The sequence below is a fragment of the Diabrotica virgifera genome, chromosome 9, assembly GCF_917563875.1.
Source record: "Diabrotica virgifera virgifera chromosome 9, PGI_DIABVI_V3a".
Classification (NCBI taxonomy): Eukaryota; Metazoa; Arthropoda; class Insecta; order Coleoptera; family Chrysomelidae; genus Diabrotica; species Diabrotica virgifera.
In genome coordinates this window covers 225,899,269-225,918,096 of record NC_065451.1, presented here as the reverse complement: position 1 = coordinate 225,918,096, position 18,828 = coordinate 225,899,269, and the positions used below count along the sequence as shown (strand labels likewise).

Genomic DNA, 18,828 nt, shown 5'->3' with positions numbered 1-18,828 from the left:
ATGAAGCTGAAGTGATGTTTAATGAACATGTTAGAAATATTAATTTCTAACCATCTAGCAAACTACTAGTGGTACAGTGGTACTCGTACTGAAAATGGCTCAGGCGCAACTCGAACTTGAAATGGTACACCAATTCGTTCCAAGAGGGTTACGTACCGGTAATCGGTTCGAGATCGAAAGAAAACCGTTCAAGGGCGATTCTGCGCATTAAAACAGTCCAATCGATTTCGTGGCGGTTCAAGGGATCGTACAAATGTGTCGTCTTGGAACGAACCTACCTAATTCATTAGCTTTGTTTGCGGAGACAGTCCATGATTGGTTTCTGACTGATTCACATGCGCACTTCCGTTTTTGAGGGCTTGAAAACGGAACTGCGCATGCGTATCAGTCAGAAACCAGTTATGGACTATCTCCGCGAACAAAGCTATTAAAACGCGGCAAAAATTTAAATTTGGGGGATTTGAGCTTCAATTTGGGGGAATTTTAGTTTAAAAGTGGGGGATTTAGAAAATCGCATCTGGCAACTCTGTCCTGGGATCATGCACTTGATCATGGTGACATTAACAAATGTGTGGAATATTTTTATAATGTTTTGTACTCTGCTATTGATTATTTTGTCCCGATTAAACATTTTAAGTCATCTAACTTTCCATCTTGGTTTAGCAGGGAATTACAGAGGCTAATCATTGATAAGAAAAAAGCACATTGTAAATTTAAGCAGACTGGGAATTATGAGGACTATCAATTATTTTCACAAAGTAGAGATAGATGTAAAATTTTACGCAATGAATGTCACAACAACTACATAATGAGAATAAATACAGAATTGTCCGTTAACCCTAGTCTGTTCTATAAACATGTGAATAATTTCCGGAGATCAAGTGCATATCCTAATAGTATGTTTCTTGATAATGAGACTGCCGACAGTGGTCAAGAAATTGTAAATTTATTCTCAAAACATTTTGCTTTATCATATAAAAACAATGATGGGGAGATTCCTGACTATAACTTTAATTATAGTTTGGATCTTAATATAGTGCAATTTTCTTTAACAGAGGTCTTTGATGGTATAAATAGTTTGCAGAGTAGGTATTCACATGGCCCAGATGGTATTCCCTCTGTGCTGCTGAAGAAATGTGTTTGTACGTTGAGCCAACCCTTGCTGCATGTGTTTAACTTGTCCATTTCCACTGGTATTTTTCCTGACTTTTGGAAAGTCAGCTTTCTTACACCTATCCATAAAAGTGGCAATAAGAGTGACGTTCGTAACTATCGAGGGATTAGCATACTATCAGCTATTCCTAAGCTTTTTGATAAATTATTTTCCACCCATCTATCCTGGCACTGTCGCAAAATATTAAATGACGAGCAGCATGGATTTTCTCAAGGTAGATCCACCGTGACCAACCTTTTAACGTATCAGTTTGACCTGTTGAATGCCTTTGAGAGCTCCAAACAGGTAGACAGTGTTTACACGGACTTCTCAAGGGCATTCGATAGAGTTAGTCATAAACATATTGTTGCCAAACTAAGTGCAATGGGTTTGGGTGAGAGCCTTGTAAGATTTTCTTATAGTTTGTTAACTGGGCGTACTCAGTTCGTTCGGATTAACAATTACTTATCTAGCGAGATTCAGGTGCTTTCAGGTGTTCCACAGGGGTCTCACTCAGGCCCTGTCTTGTTTAACTTGTTAATTAGAGACCTGAGTACTATAATATTACATTCTGCATTTCTGGCCTTTGCGGACGATTTCAAATTTTATAAGGTTATTGAGTCCGAACTAGACACTGTACTGCTACAAAAGGATCTAAATAACTTATGTGTATGGTGTACTGATAATGGTCTAGAATTAAATGTTAAAAAATGCTTTAGTATAGTCTGTTCGCTAAACTCAGACGCAACTTTCTAGATATTTTAGTCAGTAATTTTGCCAATTTTAGTAAAATTGGCAAAAAATAATTACTAAATAGTTAATAATCACTAAATAGTTAGTAATTTTGCCAATTTTTACAAAATTGGCAAAAAACAAAAAAATTATCGATTAAAATATCTAGCCAGTTGCGTCTGAGTTTAGCGAACCGACTATATTACCTTCAGTCGCTCTAACAATACCATTGTAAAAACGTATATATTGAACAATACTGTTATTGAATCTGTGGACTGTATTAAAGACTTAGGTGTTTTGTTTGACAAAAAATTAACTTTTATACCACATATTACAGACATGATTAATAGGAGTATGCGAAATCTTGGATTTATAACACGTAATAGTTCTCAACTGTCACCGAATTGTTTTTTAAGGTTATATGTTTCTTTTGTGCGCTCATTGCTGGAATATGCCTCAATTATATGGTCACCTTACTATGATTGTCACATTAGAAATATTGAGTCCGTCCAGAAAACATTTCTTCGTTCTTTGGCATTTCGAGCTCATATCAATATTTGTCAGGGTTTTAACATTAATTATGATCTGGTTAATCAAACATTTAAATTGGATAGCTTGGAAGTAAGAAGGGCTAAATCAGATTTAACAATCATTTATAAAATATTAAATGGTCTATATCATTGCCCAACTATCTTACAAGCTATAAGCCTCAATACTGTCCAAAGACGGGTTTCCCCAATTTTTCGCATACCTTATCATAATACGAACTATTGCTTTTACTCCCCATTGTCACGCACCTTGCGTCTAATTAATCATAATCAAAACAGTCTTGATCCATTTGTGGACAGTCTTCGTGTATTTAAAAGAAGCATACATAATTCAGTAACTGAAGTAAAGTACTAAGTTCCTATAATTTATTAATTATTTATTATTATTACTAATTTAATTTTGTTGGTTTTTATTGTTGTCATTTTTATTATCTTTTGTTATTTGTTATTTTAGGTTAAAATTGGTTATCTTTACTGTTTACCATAATATTTCATTTTTTTTTATACATTTTTTGTAAATTGGCTCTACCGTTTATTGAATAAATAAATAAATATATCCATATTAATAATAATTATCAAAATATATTTATTTACTTACATTTTCTAACGTTTTCAAGCAAAACAACTTCAGAAACTCTGACATAGGCAATATTCGTATGAATGGGAAAGAACGTTTGGACTTTAGCAAAAATCATTTAGCGAAATTGGCGCGAAATAAAATAATAATGGCGCTTGTGGGAATTGTCAGGCGGTAGCTTTTACCGGATGACACCAAAAAACAATTTTCGGAAAAAATGGACTTAGGCAATTTGCTCATTAGACCGACGATATGTTGTTTTTTTTTTGTCCATTTTGAGTCTATCTTAGGATCAGACATCCACACACAATGTGTTAAATGGTTCATTTAAGAACAAAATACCATCACTGACACGTTCCCAGCACCCTTGATGAAAGGATGGGCCGCATGGGTACGGAACATGTTATGTAAAGAAATATTGATTTCGACTAAGTTGTTTGGTATGTTAAAAAATCGATAAAAAGTGATAGATATCTCAATATAATACTTCAAAAAATGCGTTGAAATTCAATTGCTTTTCATCTTTTATCGAATTTTTTAAACATACTAAAAAACTTATCAAAATTGATTTTTTTACTTATAAGTACAGATATCGTTTCTATAAAACAGCTCATAGAAAAAATAATAGCATTCAACGCTGAAAAGCTAAGTGGACCTCTGAAAAGCCTGTGATTGTGTCTCAGTCAACAACCTATGGAAACCAACAGAAAATCACGAAGTGGGCAGTACATAAATGCAGTCAAATCATTTTACAAAAAAAAATGAAAGTAGAATTCAAGTTAGACACTACTCAGAACCATTAGTCGATAAAGTACTTCGGAACGAATGCTGACTGTCACCAACCAAGGGGAATCTGCTATGTTTGGTCTATATATTGTAGCGGAAGAGAAATCTTGGCCGATCCCCGTATAACAGTAAACACCTCGAGAATGACGTAATCGGATGTGCTAGGCCTCGCCGGAGAATTCTGGAAGGTACGTCACGTAGGCGGAACAAGCCGATAGCTCGAGATGGGAGTCGATTGTTCCAGAATAACAACTGGGTATAAATACGGGCATATTTTGTGAATAAGTTTAGTGTATAAGATAAATTCGTCTGTAACTTATATAAATAAAGTCGTATATAAATTACGGACCGCTAGTTTTATTGTAATTAGAAGTAATTACACTAATCACGCTACAGTTGGTGTCAGGTGTGGGGTAAACTTAGTGCGATATAAATAAGTGAATTCGGAAAGACTTTAAAAGACTTTTGGACTTTATTCGTCGGGAATAGTTAAAGTGCGTTGATTGTTCGGTATTCGGAAAGACTTTTAAAAGACATTTTGGAAAGTACGTGTGTGCCGACCAAAGATGTTGCTACGAGAACTTACAGTAAAACAGCTCCGTGAACAGCTAGAGGAACGGGATCTGGACAGCAGTGGGCTCAAGATAGTCCTACAAGCACGACTCGAGGAAGTCCTAACGAAGAACGGAGATGATCCAGAGACGTTCCACTTCCAGTCAGCAGAACAAGCAATCTTATCGAAATTAAAAACTGTTTCTGAAACGATTGATGATACTTCTAAGATAAGCAACGAGAAATTTGAAAGTGTTTCTCAAAAGATCGATGAAACTTCTAGACAGAACAACGAGAAATTTGAAAGTGTTTCTCAAAAGATCGATGAAACTTCTAGAAAAAGCGACGAGAAACTTGAAGAAGTTTGTAAACAGAACAACGAAAAACTTGAAGAAGTTAGTAAAAAAAAACAATGAGAAATTCGAAACCATTTCTCAAAAGATCGATGAAACTTCTAGAAAAAGCGATGAGAAATTTGAAAGTGTTTCTCAAGTAATAAAAGACGTTTGTAGACAGACCGACGAGAAATTTGAAGAAGTTTCCAGAACATTCGATAAGATACAGAAAAGTGTAGACGACAATAAAGAAATGCTAGAAGAGAAGATCAAACAACTAGAGAGCATGATAACTGATACAAAAGTACAACCATCAGTTAATGCAGTAGCTTTAGATCTTGTAGTGAAGGATGAAACACCGAGAGACGAAACATCGCATCATATGAGATTTAAATTACCACCATTCGATGGGAAGTCCTCTTGGTCCATATACCTTAGACAATTCGAAGCTATTGCGACCGCCAACCATTGGACCGAACAAGAAAAGGCTGTTTCCTTGACTGCTGCTTTGCGAGGTGATGCTGCAGATATATTAAGATCAATTCCTAAGGGTCAAGAAAAATGTTACCAGACCTTGTTCACTCGTCTAGAAAAACGCTATGGAGATGCTCATCTACAACAAGTATACAAAGCACAACTGAGAAATAGAAGTCAACGAGCAAGTGAGAATCTGCAAGAATTTGAAGCAGATGTGGCTCGTGTGGTGCGGTTGGCTTATCCAGAGGTGCCAGACAGCGTTTTAGAAGAAATTGCGGTAGATACCTTCGTCAATGGGCTGAAAGATAGTGAACTACAGAAAGCTTTACGACTAGCAAGACCGAAAGTTTTAGATGAAACACTTGCTATTGCCTTGGAACACGAAGCAGCTAGCCAAGCTTCACGAAACAATCGAGTAATAACCGTGGAAAAAGGCGATAAGAGAATAGATGAACGTTTGGTGGAAATGGTACGGAGGGTGATTCGTGACACGATCCCGAAGAGACGCGTGAAGAGGGCTGGAAGAGTTGGTTCAAATACAGATGCTTCCTCAATACGGCCATGCGGTGAAAGTTGTAATCACCGGCTTAAAGTAGAGGAGCAGCTTTGCCCTGTGAGACGAACCACCGTCGTTAATGAGCAATGGCAGCCCGAACAGTTACAAGACGACCAAGAAGATGACCCATGTATAAAAAGAGTATTGGATTGGATGCGGCAAGGTGAGAGACCTAGTTGGCAGAACATTAGTGCATGTAGTCCAGAAGTCAAGGCCTACTGGAGCCAATGGAATTGCCTGGTACTAAAAGATAATCTTCTGTACAGAACCTTTGAGAACGATGATGGTACAGAATCAAAGCTTCAGTTGATTGTACCTAAAAGTAAAGTGTCAGAAGTATTGCGTCAGTTGCATGACGGTACATCAGGTGGACACTTTGGTGTTACGAAGACTCTGCAAAAGGTTCGAGAACGGTTCTATTGGGTGAACTGTAAAGATGATGTAAGAAGATGGTGCCGGAAATGTGAACTGTGTGCATCCGGTAATGGTCCAGTTGGTAAAAAGAGAGCACCCATGAGACAGTACAATGTTGGAAGTCCTATGGAAAGAGTAGCAATCGACATTGCAGGTCCATTTCCAGAAACCGATGCTGGAAATAAATACATTCTGGTAGCCATGGACTATTTTACGAAATGGACCGAGGCCTATGCATTACCGAATCAAGAAGCTGCTACCGTTGCAGAGGTACTTGTTAAAGAATTCTTCAGCCGATTTGGTGTTCCCTTGGAGATCCACTCCGACCAAGGGCGAAACTTTGAGTCAGCTCTTTTCCAAAACGTTTGTAAATTGATTGGTGCCAATAAGACCAGAACAACACCCCTGCATCCTCAATCAGATGGAATGGTCGAGAGGATGAACCGAACGATGGGTAAACACTTGTCCAAAGTTGTATCTGAACATCAGCGAGATTGGGATCAACACATTCATTTATTCCTGATGGCCTACCGCTCGGCCGTGAATGAAACTACAGGTCAAACACCAACCTGCCTGATGTTGGGTCGTGAAGTTCGTTTGCCCTGCGACCTAGAGTTTGGCTGCAGACCTTCCGAGGAATATGTTGCAGGCGAAGAATACGTAGACCGCCTGAAGTTACGAATGAACAACATTCATGAACTTGCCCGACAACACATCCAGATAGCCAGTGACAGAATGAAAGATCAATATGATTCTCGCTGCAAGAATGAAAGCTTCGAAGTAGGTGATCTTGTCTGGCTTTATAATCCACAACGTCGTCGAGGCCTGTGTCCTAAACTGCAAAGACAATGGGAAGGTCCGTATGAAGTTAAGAAGAAAATAAATGACGTAATATACAGAATTAAGAAGTTGCCAAACGGTAAACCAAAAGTTATTCACATAAATCGTCTTGCACCATATGCTGGCTCAAATGAAACAGAAGAAGCACGAGTCCTCCAACAGGAGATGAAAGATGTCGCACAGCCAAGTTTTAATCAATTTATGTCAAATTACGCAGCGAGAAAGAGTGCTAGATTCGGCGTGACCACAGAAGTTCAGCAAGATCTGTTTGGTGTTCCAGAAAACGTCTCTCTGGCCCACTGTGTTGCCCAAGACCTCGAGATGACTAAAGGAATATCGTCCGTATTCAATAGAAAGTTCGGCCGCCTGGACGAGTTAAGAAATCAGCAGCCTAAAATTGGAAGAGTACTGCGATTGGAAGATGGTCCTCGATCTTTGCTGTATATGGTGACCAGAAAGTCTTATACGGACACGCCAAGCTACGAGAACATATGGCGTGCTCTAACTAATTTGAAGAAAATCGTGTGTAATTATGACATCAAAAATTTGGCTTTACCAAAAATAGGCCATGCAGTAGAAAATCTGGATTGGAAGATTGTGAGAAGCATGCTTGAAGTGGTCTTCAGAGGAACTGGTGTACAAATCACTGTGTGTTGCATGAACCCGAAGATGTCGTACCCTTCAAAGACAGTAGACTGTTATTTCTTCTTGAAGGGTGTATGCAGAGCTGGAGAGTCGTGTAGATTCCGCCATCCTGGGCCTTCATTTAGAGTTGCTGATCGAGACGCTCAGATCTTAAGAGGGGAGCAGTGTAGCGGAAGAGAAATCTTGGCCGATCCCCGTATAACAGTAAACACCTCGAGAATGACGTAATCGGATGTGCTAGGCCTCGCCGGAGAATTCTGGAAGGTACGTCACGTAGGCGGAACAAGCCGATAGCTCGAGATGGGAGTCGATTGTTCCAGAATAACAACTGGGTATAAATACGGGCATATTTTGTGAATAAGTTTAGTGTATAAGATAAATTCGTCTGTAACTTATATAAATAAAGTCGTATATAAATTACGAACCGCTAGTTTTATTGTAATTAGAAGTAATTACACTAATCACGCTACAATATAAATGAAAATAAAACAAAATATATGGAGTGCACAAAGTCGAATCAACATGAGAATCTGAAGGTAGACACTCATACCTACGAATATGTCTCCAATTTTCCCTACCTAAGCTCAATAATAAATGATAACACCAGTCAAGAAATGCCAGCAAGGATTCTTATAGTCCAGGAACCGAAGCTTTTCACCTCGCAATTTTTACAGAATGGATCGATTTGCTTGAAAATTTGAGAATAAGTAGTGGATAGTCCAAGGATCAAAATCTATATGATGCCAAAAGGCGCTTTTATCATGGGGGTGGTTGCCACCCCATCTCGGGGGTGGAAATTTTTTATTATATTTTGACTGCAAAAGTTGATAAAAACATTTATGATAAGCAAAAAATGTTCTATGCATTTTTTTGATAAAATTAATAGTTTTAGATTTATTTGCTATCGAAAGTGTTAGTTTTATAGCGAAAAAATCAATGTTTTTCGATATACTCATTTACGATTCACTCAATTATTTTTGCTGTAGAAAAAAATATTTTATACCAAGTTCTTGGGAATGAAATAACCGAAAATTTCATATTTAAACATTTTTTCGTATCTCTGATGCTAATTTTTCTATTTTGAAGAAAATGACATTTTTTTTTAAACTAATCATTCTAAGCCAGTCAAAGTTCTAGAATCTATTAATAATACATAAATAAAGAATAAGGAGTAAGGCCAATGACTAAAAGTACCGCTAACTTGCATTATTATGCTTCCAATTGGATTTCTCCTTTTTTTTTCAAAAAAATATATTGTCTTTTTAACTGTAACTTTTTTATATTTTATCTTAGAGAGTTTGGTAAAAAAAATGTTGTAGGTTTTTACAAGATCTATAAGCCTATTAATATTTAGGGCCGGTTGTTCGAACGCTAATCAACAATGATTATTATCAAATATTTAATTACTGTCACCAACTGTCAATGTCAACTTTGTTTGGGTTGCTAAAAACATAATTGATTACAATTCTGAGACTATAATCAATTAACATAAAAATAATTATTGACATAAATAATTAATAAATCTCATAATTGTAATTAATTATGTTTTCAGCAACCCAAACAAAGTTGACATTGACAATTAGTGACAGTAATTAAATATTTGATAATGATCATTGTTGATTAGCGTTCGAACAACCGGCCGTAAATATTTTTAAAATCCTTAGCCGCAAAAAGAGGTGACTTTGAAAGGGTTGGTAAAGGTGGTTTTTGCATGTTATTACAAGTTTTAATTGTCAATAGCTCACTAAATTTTTGTGGTAGAAAAAAATTTTGCAAACCAGGTTCTTGGAAATTAAATAAGCTACAATTTCATATTAAAACATTTTTTCGTATCTCTGATGCTAATCTTTCTATTCTGAAAGAAAAGTCATTTTTTTCCAAACTACAAAAATTCGTTATTCGCTTTTAAATCCATTATTTAAAAACTAATCATTCTAAGCCGGTCAAACTTCTAGAATCTAATAATAATACATAAATAAAGAATAAATGACCAAATAAGGTCAATGATTCATTTTAATTAGGGTGGTGATTAGGGGGTTGCTTCCGATTACTTTTAAAAAATCAGTTTTGTTTATTTTTTCAAAAGGTACATTTTTGTTAAGTAGGTACAGTTGTTTTGATAGAACGGAAACTTGGAGTTATTAGGAGAAAACTTATTAAAAACATTGATTTTTTCAATATAAAATTAACACTTTCGATAGCGAATAAATCAAAAACTATTAGATAATTTTTTCAAAAAAATGTATAAAACGTTTTTTGCTTAGAATGAACGTTTTTACCAACTTTTGCGGTCAAAATATAATAAAAATTTCCACCCCCAAGATGGGATGGCAACCACCCCCATGGTAAAAGCGCCTTTCGGCATCATATAGATTTTGATCCTTGGACTATCCACTACTTATTCTCAAATGTTCAAGCAAATCGATCCATTCTGTAAAAATTGCGAGGTTTTGTTCTATTTTAAGCTTCATTACTTGGACCATTAGTGGTAATAAGTGTTTTATGCATACAAAGACTTAATGAAAAGTAGGTTACTAAATCGTGAGTCTATGCTTAGAATCTACAAAACAGTAAATAGACCAGTGGTCACATATGGATGTGAAACGTAGACCCTCTCAACCACTGATGAAAATCAACTGAGAATATTTGGGCGCAAAATACTAAGGAAGATATTTGGACCAACCCAATACAGCGATGGTTCGTGGAGAATTAAAATGAACCACGAGCTGGATGAACTAATGCAGAGCACAGATATTGTTAGATTTGTAAAGTCTCACAGACTAAACTGGCTTGGTCACTTGAGAAAGAATGCCAGATAATCAAGCTATGAAAGTAATTCGGAGATGAAAGCCCCAAGGAAATAGGACAAGAGGAAGGCCCCATAAAAGATATATAGACAACGTAGAGGGGGATCTTAAAACCATGAACATCAGGCAGTGGTGAAGGAAAGTATCCGTCAGGGCAGAATGGAAGAATTAAGCAGGCCAAGACTCACAAAGGGTTGTAACACCATTAGAAGAAGAATAAGATATTTCAGATATTATCAGATATAATATCTGAAGAATAAGAAGAACAGTAGAAGTTTTGATGAATATAGCAATAAACAGTCCCTGCTCAATTTATTAAACTCACCTCAGTTTTTTTAATTTCAAGCACCTTAAAAGTAATGTGTGATCCAAAATTATTGTCACCATAGGTGGCTCTGAATGACAGATATAGTGCATGTCTATTATTAATTCAGATATACTTTCCAGTTTACATCAACTTTGACAGATACTTGTCAGTGTATGAACGTTCAAGTTAAAAAACACTATAATTGAACATAAAGAGTAGCAGAGGAAGCAAAATTTTAACTTTATACGAATTAAAAGGTCTTTAGATTATGTATCTTTTCAACGTGTTTTCAATCTGTATTCTTTGTTAGGAAAAGTGATCATAACAACACTGAATATAGCCACAGATGGCTGTGACGTCACACTCCGGCGGTCTTTCAGATTAAAACAAGACATATGTAATTTTTTGCACGGATAGCTTTGATCCCAATAATTGTGGATCGCTCGTTATCTTCAAAGTGATACGGAACTGCTAAATGGTTTAAATAATATTTACTTAATAATTCTGCTACATAATTAAGTTAAAAATGGTAAAAAAAAAATTTTGAGTTGTGAAAACTTGACAGATGGTAATAGAATGTGCTAAGAATGCACAAGGACTCGACTTTTTTCTACTTTAGTTTTTTAGTTAAATTAGTGATTGGTGTTCAATTTTCATAAAATTTGCAGTGGTGAGTGTTAATATTGTTCTATATTAATGTTTATTTTAATTTGTTTAATTTATTTTAAGATATTAATACAAATATGTAAATTTTTAAAAGAGGAATATCTCGGACTGAAATTTTTTCATACGAGTGATTGTAAAAATCTGTCTGTTAAGCAAATCGCTTCTGTTACTGTTCTATTAGAAAATACCACATGTATCAAAGAGAAATAGCAAAAACATAATATGGCATGTCTTAATCGTGAGTTCGAAGGTTGGGCTAAAAAATTAAAGAGAGACATTCTGTTACATCGGTTTGGAGGGGTCAGTATGACAGAAATATTTCAGTCACCCCCAGAGGACAACGGATTTTAAAGAATTTGGCTGTAAAATACAGAAGAGTCACCCATACCGATATAACCAATAAATTGGAAGGATCAGAGTCCACTGTACGCCGAAATTTGTACACTATAAGATTCAAATGTCATAGGTCAGTTAAGGAACCTAAACCATCACCACAAATGTCAAATAAACGCTTAGTTTCGGCCAATTTGCCACAAATATTATATGGCAATAGAATCTTCATGCAAATTGGCCCAAACTACGTGTTTTTTGGGTGATAGTTTGATGTTTTCTTGGTTCCTTAACTGGCCTATGAGATTTGAATCCCATACTGTACAAATTTTCAGCGTACAGTGGACTCCGATACTGAACACTCTGATTCTTCCAATTTATTCCGTATATCGCAATGGGTGACTCCTCTGTGTTTGCCAAAGAAATTCTTTAAAATTCTTTGTCCTCTGGGGGTGACTGAAATCTTTGTACCATACCGACCCCTCCAAACCAATGTAACTGGATGATTCTCCTTAAGTTTTTTACTCAACCTTCGAACTGACGATTAAAATAAGCCATATTTTTTGGTATTTCTCTTTGATACATATGGTATTTTCTAAGAGATCAGTAACAGAAGAGAGCAGAAGAGATTTGCTCAACAAAAAGATCTTTACAATCACCCATATGAAAAAATTCCAATCGAAGACATTCGTTTTTTTTTAGAAATTAACATATTTTTATTAATATCTTAAAATAAATTAATCAAATTAAAAACTAACATTAATAAAGACTAATATTAACACACACTACTGCAAATTTTACAAAGATTTGAATATCAACCACTAATTTAATTAAAAAACTAAAGTGGAAAAAGTTGAGTCATTGCACCCTTTTAGCTTATTTTATTGCCATCTGCTAAGTTTTCACAATTTAATCAAAAAGTCTCACCATCTTTCGACTTAATTATGTAGCACAATTATCAAGTAATTATTATTTAACCCATTCAGCAGTACCCTATGACTTTGAACATACTTTTATGGTGTTTCAAGGTGAGTCTAATAAATTGAGCAGGGACTGTATATTTCATAAATATTGCCCAAAGGTGCGTCAGCAAATGTGTTAACATATTCACGGACATGCTTCACATGCAGCCGCGTCTTCTTATGGAGTAAGCGACTTCATATGCAGTTGTGTCGGTGAATGTGTTAAAAAACGAAAAAAATTGAATTGTTAACAGATACGCTGGTAATTAAATGAAGCTATGCATGCAACAAGGGCGAACTCGAAAATGCCTGTTTCAAGAAAACCACAATTTTAAGTTGTTGCGTATGGGCAAACTCCGCAAATTTGATTAGTTAATTCAATAATTGAAGACAATAAATATGATTTTGAATAAATGAACGTCATGTGAAGAGATGAACGTAGAAAAGAATGATAAAAAGAAAAAATCGCCCAAACTTGAGTTTGCCCTTGTTGCATGCATTGCCTCAAATGTAGTTTTAATGTAAATATTGAATTACCAATTGTAGTTCGTTCATGCATTTTGGTATACACTGTGTATTAGTTATGACAAATGGAAGTTTCACGTTGGGTCCAATTATGTACAGAAACATTTCATGTCCATTCATTCGTTCCATGAGAGAACTTAACTTTGCCGTATCGACATTTAAGGGTTTGGTTGAATCTAAGGTGGTAAAAAATATGAGCTGCAACGTCACCAGGCCGTCAATTGATACCGCTTGGTCTAAATGATGCACACCCAAAGACAAGGCATCTATCCAATTTGACTGGCCAGGTTTGGCACTTTCTACTGCAGAAAAGATTGCGTTTGGTTCAAAGTCTTCTTCTTGAAGTGTGTGAATATGCGGATAGTTAAAATCGTTATCAGTTACTGCCGAGTTTATCAGAATTACGCGGTATATACTTCTGGAGTTGATGTACCACTTGAAGCAACAGAATTTCATGAGACCATTGAGGAGTTCCGTTTTTTTCGGCGATGCTACGTCGAACAAGATTAGTCCGCAGTCTTTTTTTGTTTGTGGAGACATATTAATTACGTTTTTGACGAATTTGTACTAATTATAATAAAAAAGTGCTCAAATTCTAATTTGAAGAAAACAGCGGAACCGGCATTCATAGAAAAAACTGTTGTGTGACTCAGGGTTGCCAGATGAAATTTCAGAATATCCCTAGACGGGAGCTTTAATTTCCCCTAGAAATCCCTAAATCGTATTAATTTGACCTAAAAAAGAAGAAATTGACAGATGACAGCTGTCAATTTAATTTATAACCTATTAAACACTATGTTTAATCCACTTTAATCCCATTGATTAGGTAATGTTTTAATGTTTACTGAGGAATATTTATGTCAGGGAACAATAAATAATGACAATAATAATAATATTTGAACAAAAAGATATTTAATAACAACAAAAAATGGCGCCAGCACAGTTTAATAAATCCCTAGATTTCAAAAAAATCACTCCAGAGCTCCAAAAACTTCAAAAAATCCCTAGATTCGGGGAAAATCCCTACACAAGGTAACCCTGGTGTGACTTACCTTACAGCCAGGGTTGCCACCCCGACCCAGAGTTGCCAGATGCGATTTTCTAAATCTCCCACTTTTAAACTGAAATTCCCCCAAATTGAAGCTCAAATACCCCAAATTTAAATTTTTGCCGCCACGACTGGTTTCTGACTGATGCGCATGCGCAGTATTCACATGTCAATATGATGTCAATTGTCAATGTCATTTCAGGCCTCAGGCACCGAACAACCCGAAGGTGCACTTCAATAAATTTCATTGTTTAGCTGTCAGACAGATTCTGTGACCTTGCGCCATTTTATCGGTCCAAGTGGTCAGATCCGGCTTTGCTTAAATAGATGTTGCAGCACCGGTGTTGATTTTTCAAATAAGTGTATCAAATAAAATTTATTTATTTTAAACTTATTTAACATATAATTTTAATTAAAAAATATATCGAGACCTAATAGCGATCTAATAAGAGCTTCTTTGTATTCTATGTATTTTATCTCTATTTCTGTAATTTTTTTGTACAAAAAATAGGAGTTCCAAGCTCTACAATCTATAAGTACGTTTTCAACAATATTTTATATACAGGGTGTCCAGAAACTCTACCGACAACCGAAGACAGGAGATTCCTCAGATAAATTTAAGACATTTTAACCTAATTCTTCTAGTCCGAAAATGCTTCCTAAGGGAGCTAGAGCTCTTTAAATATGGCGTCTTGTAATTAGTTTTTCTTAAATAACTCCAGAACGCTCTCATTTAGAAACATGAGAATTGGTACGCATATTTATCTTTCAGAGATAAATCGATTAGATTTATTGTGAACTTTTAGTACCGGTCATAGGCGTCCGTTTTGTGTAGGGCAACGGTTATTTTATCGGATAACTTTTATGTCTTTAACTTTTAAGCATTTTTGACACTGGATTATTAAATTATGAGGTATCCTAGTACTAAAAGGTACTCTTCCTTTAAGTCGGTAGAACACACGGTTTTCTAAAAAAATCGATTTCAAAATTTTTCGTTTCTTGAATTTCCAAAAAAATAAAAAAAAAACAGTTAGAAAAACGAAAATTGGTACGTTTATTTATATTCCAGAGATGAATCGATTTCATTAATTGCGAATTTGTAGTACCGGTCATATGCGTCCGTTTTGGGTAGGTCAAGAGTTATTTTATCGCATAATTTTTTTGCCTTTAATTTTTAAGAATTTGTGACGGACTTAAATCAAGAGCACCTTTTAGTGCTAGAATATCTCACAGTATAATAATCCAATATCAAAAATGCTTAAAAGTTAAAGATCAAAAGGTTATGCGATAAAATAACCGTTGCCCTACCCATAACGGAATCCTATGACCGGTACTAGAAATCCACGATGAATGAAATCGATGCATCTTTGGAAGATAAATGTGTGTACCAATTGTTGTTTTTCTAAATACAAAGGTTCTGGAGGTATCTAAGAAAAACTAATTACAAGACGCCATCTTCAAAGAGCTCTAGCTCCCTTAGGAAGCATTTTCGGACTAGATGATTTGAGTTTAAATGTCTTAAAATTATATGAGGAGTCTCCTGTCTTCTTTTCTCGGTAGAGTTTCTGGACACCCTGTATACATAATATAGGTAAAGTTTTGTTCTGAAGCTATTTCCTTGTGGCATTTTTATAATAAACCATTTTCAATGATTGAATACAAGAATTATTTTGTATTATGACAACAACACCTGACTTGGGCGTCGAAACGTTTATAAAATCATTTTTTTGGTAAAACTGTGGCTTATTTCCCATTGAAAATAGTTGATTAGGTAAAGTTTCATAGTACCTACCCATTTAAGTACATACACATTTATAAAAACATTGTGAATTTAAAAATGCTTACCTTGATTCGTCTTTTGGAAAACGGAAAAAACTATAGCTGAAATTTGATACCGTGTTTTTACAGTTAATCGCTGCACAGATTGAATTCGAACTGCCTTTCTTTTTGTCCATATCCATAATTATTATTGCACAATGCACAAAAACAAAATCACCGAACAGAACAACACAAAATCAAAGTAACCCCGAAACAAGCGTGATCTGACAACAACAATCACAAATTGATCGTGTCAGCAGCGGACCTGTGGACCGAAAAAATGGCCGCCAGCCGTGCGCAAACCAGATGCGCGAACTCTTCCCGCCGAGTCGACTGTGCCTTCGGGTTGTTCGGTGCCTCAGGGAAGGGATTGTTTGTTGTTTTTTGTTCCTTAGAATATAAAATAAATAGAAAGGAGTCAGTCATATATCAACAACACCTTAAATTTCTAGCGGAACCGGCCATCTTGAACGTCTGTGGATGACTCATAAGTTTTTGTCAACGAGGTAGAAAGTGTTTGTGGGCATAGGCGTAACATCTGGTAAAGCTCCTGTATATGCAATCAATTAACTGAAGTTATTAGTATAATAAAATGTTATTTAACTGACTTTTCAACAAAATATTATATTAATACGTATTTTCTCTTGATGTTTGTTTAACATCAAAGATGTAATAAAATCGTTAAGAATTTCTTTTCTTCCCTCTTTCAAAGGTACGTCACTGGAGATAGAAAGCAAATCTGACAGCTGATCGCCATTTGCAACCTCCTTCCTGGTTTTTTATATTATTGTTTTATTTATTTATTATTTATTTATTTACGGACCGAAGTCCATTAGTACATGATACAATTGAAATGTCACACAAATTAGAAAAATAAGATCTAGTAGGTACAAAATTGGTAAATACATAACAAACAATAATAAAGAATAAAATTACTTGCTCTCATTTAACAATTGAGAGCTAGAACATTTTGAAATTGACAAATACAACTTATCCTAGAACAAAGACAATAACAGTAGTTGACAAATCAGTCTTGAAATTAGAACATAGTTAAGTATAAATGTAATTGTGTGGAAAACGCAGTTAAGTCGTTCACAAAGAAATCAATCTGCGGAGATAATGTGTTTGCTAATTTAATAGTTTAGAGAGATAGGAACTTGAACCATAATTTGTGCGGTTAATGACCTCGTGGAAGGTGGTCACAGAACGGGTGGTTCTTATTGAAGGTACATGTAGACCAATTTTATTTAAAAGTGGGATACAGAATTTATGACCATGAATTAAGTTATATAAGAAGCAAAGATCTTTGACAGTAAAAGACTCATAATTTTGACCAGTGAGATGCATCTTATAAGCATAATAACGTAAGAATTTACGCTGAACTTGTTCGATTTTATTAATATGACAGTTATATTGAGGTGACCAAACACATGATGCATAATCTAAATGTGGTCTAACCAAAGAACAATAAAGGAATTTTAAAGAACGACCAGTCGTAAAGTCATAGCTGCATCTTTTAACAAAGCCAAGCATCTTTAATGACTTAGAAACCATGCTATTAATGTGTAGGTTGAAATTCAAGTTAGTATCAAGAATAACACCCAGATCTATAACTGAGTCAACTAATTGTAACCTAGTGTCTCGTATAAAGTAAGAATTATTCTCAAAGTGTCTTAGTCGAGTAAAAGTTATAGCATGGCATTTGTTTGTATTTAAGTCCATACCATTAAGTGAGCACCATTCCACAAGACCATTAAGATCTTATTGCAAATTGTAGTGATCCAAATCAGAGGTAATTATGTGAAATAATTTAAGGTCATCAGCAAATAGAAGAAATTGAGCAAAATTGAAGCTTTTATTTATGTCATTTATAAATAAATTAAAAAGGATAGGTCCTAAAGTGGGAGCCTTGAGGTACACCCGATGTAACATAATTTCATTAGAGAAATAATTCTTAATGCGAACTATCTGCCTTCTATCTAATAGATAATTTCGAATCCAACTAAGCAGAGGATCAGAGAAACCCAACTGTTCGATCTTATGTAACAATAACGTATGGTTGACTCTATCGAATGCCTTGGAAAAATCTGTATAAATCGCATCTACCTGTTGTTTACTTTCCAATGCTTCATTTAAGAAGGAGGTATAATTTAACAAGTTCATTTCAGTTGATCTCCCCATAACAAAACCATACTGTTGTTCAATGATTACATTTTGTATAGTAGGCTTAATTTTGTCACATATTAAACTCTCGAATAGTTTAGGTATAGTATTAAGGATACTAATAGGTCTGTAGCTCTGTACCCTGCTTCTATCTCCATTCTTGAATATCGGTGATATAAAACTAACTTTCCAAACGGGAGGGAATTCACTCGTTTGTAAAGATTTTTGAAAAATAAAGAATAAGGGAGGAGCAAGATTAAAACTACAGTATTTCAGTAACTTGGGTGGGATTCCATCAGGCCCTGGACCCTTATGTATGTTTAGCTGGGATAATTTGGTATTCGCGGTGTGCAAGTACTTGGAAGGGAAACGAGAAACGACCGTGCGCGAGTCGCGGAGAAATATTGCAACTATCTTAAATAATTCATATTGTCAATTGAAATTGTCAAATTGACGTATATTTCATACCTTCTGTCATTGAAGCAGAAAAATTATATATTGCTCCACAATATTGATATGATATGCAATTATTATATAAAGGTAAATTTAATTAATTGTATTTTGCTTGCAGTACTGCATTTTAATAA

The 18,828-nt window shown here is 35.2% G+C and overlaps 1 protein-coding gene across 1 annotated transcript in view; it reads right to left on the bottom strand.

Moving 5' to 3' along the window:
* LOC126892846 (uncharacterized) overlaps positions 1-13,852 on the bottom strand; it is a 56,514-nt gene extending 42,662 nt beyond the window's left edge. The window contains exon 1 of the mRNA XM_050662649.1: positions 13,225-13,852. Coding sequence (XP_050518606.1) covers positions 13,225-13,752 — 528 coding nt within the window. The 5' untranslated portion in view covers positions 13,753-13,852. The remainder of the gene's footprint in view (positions 1-13,224) is intronic.
* Between the last annotated feature and the right edge of the window lie 4,976 nt (positions 13,853-18,828).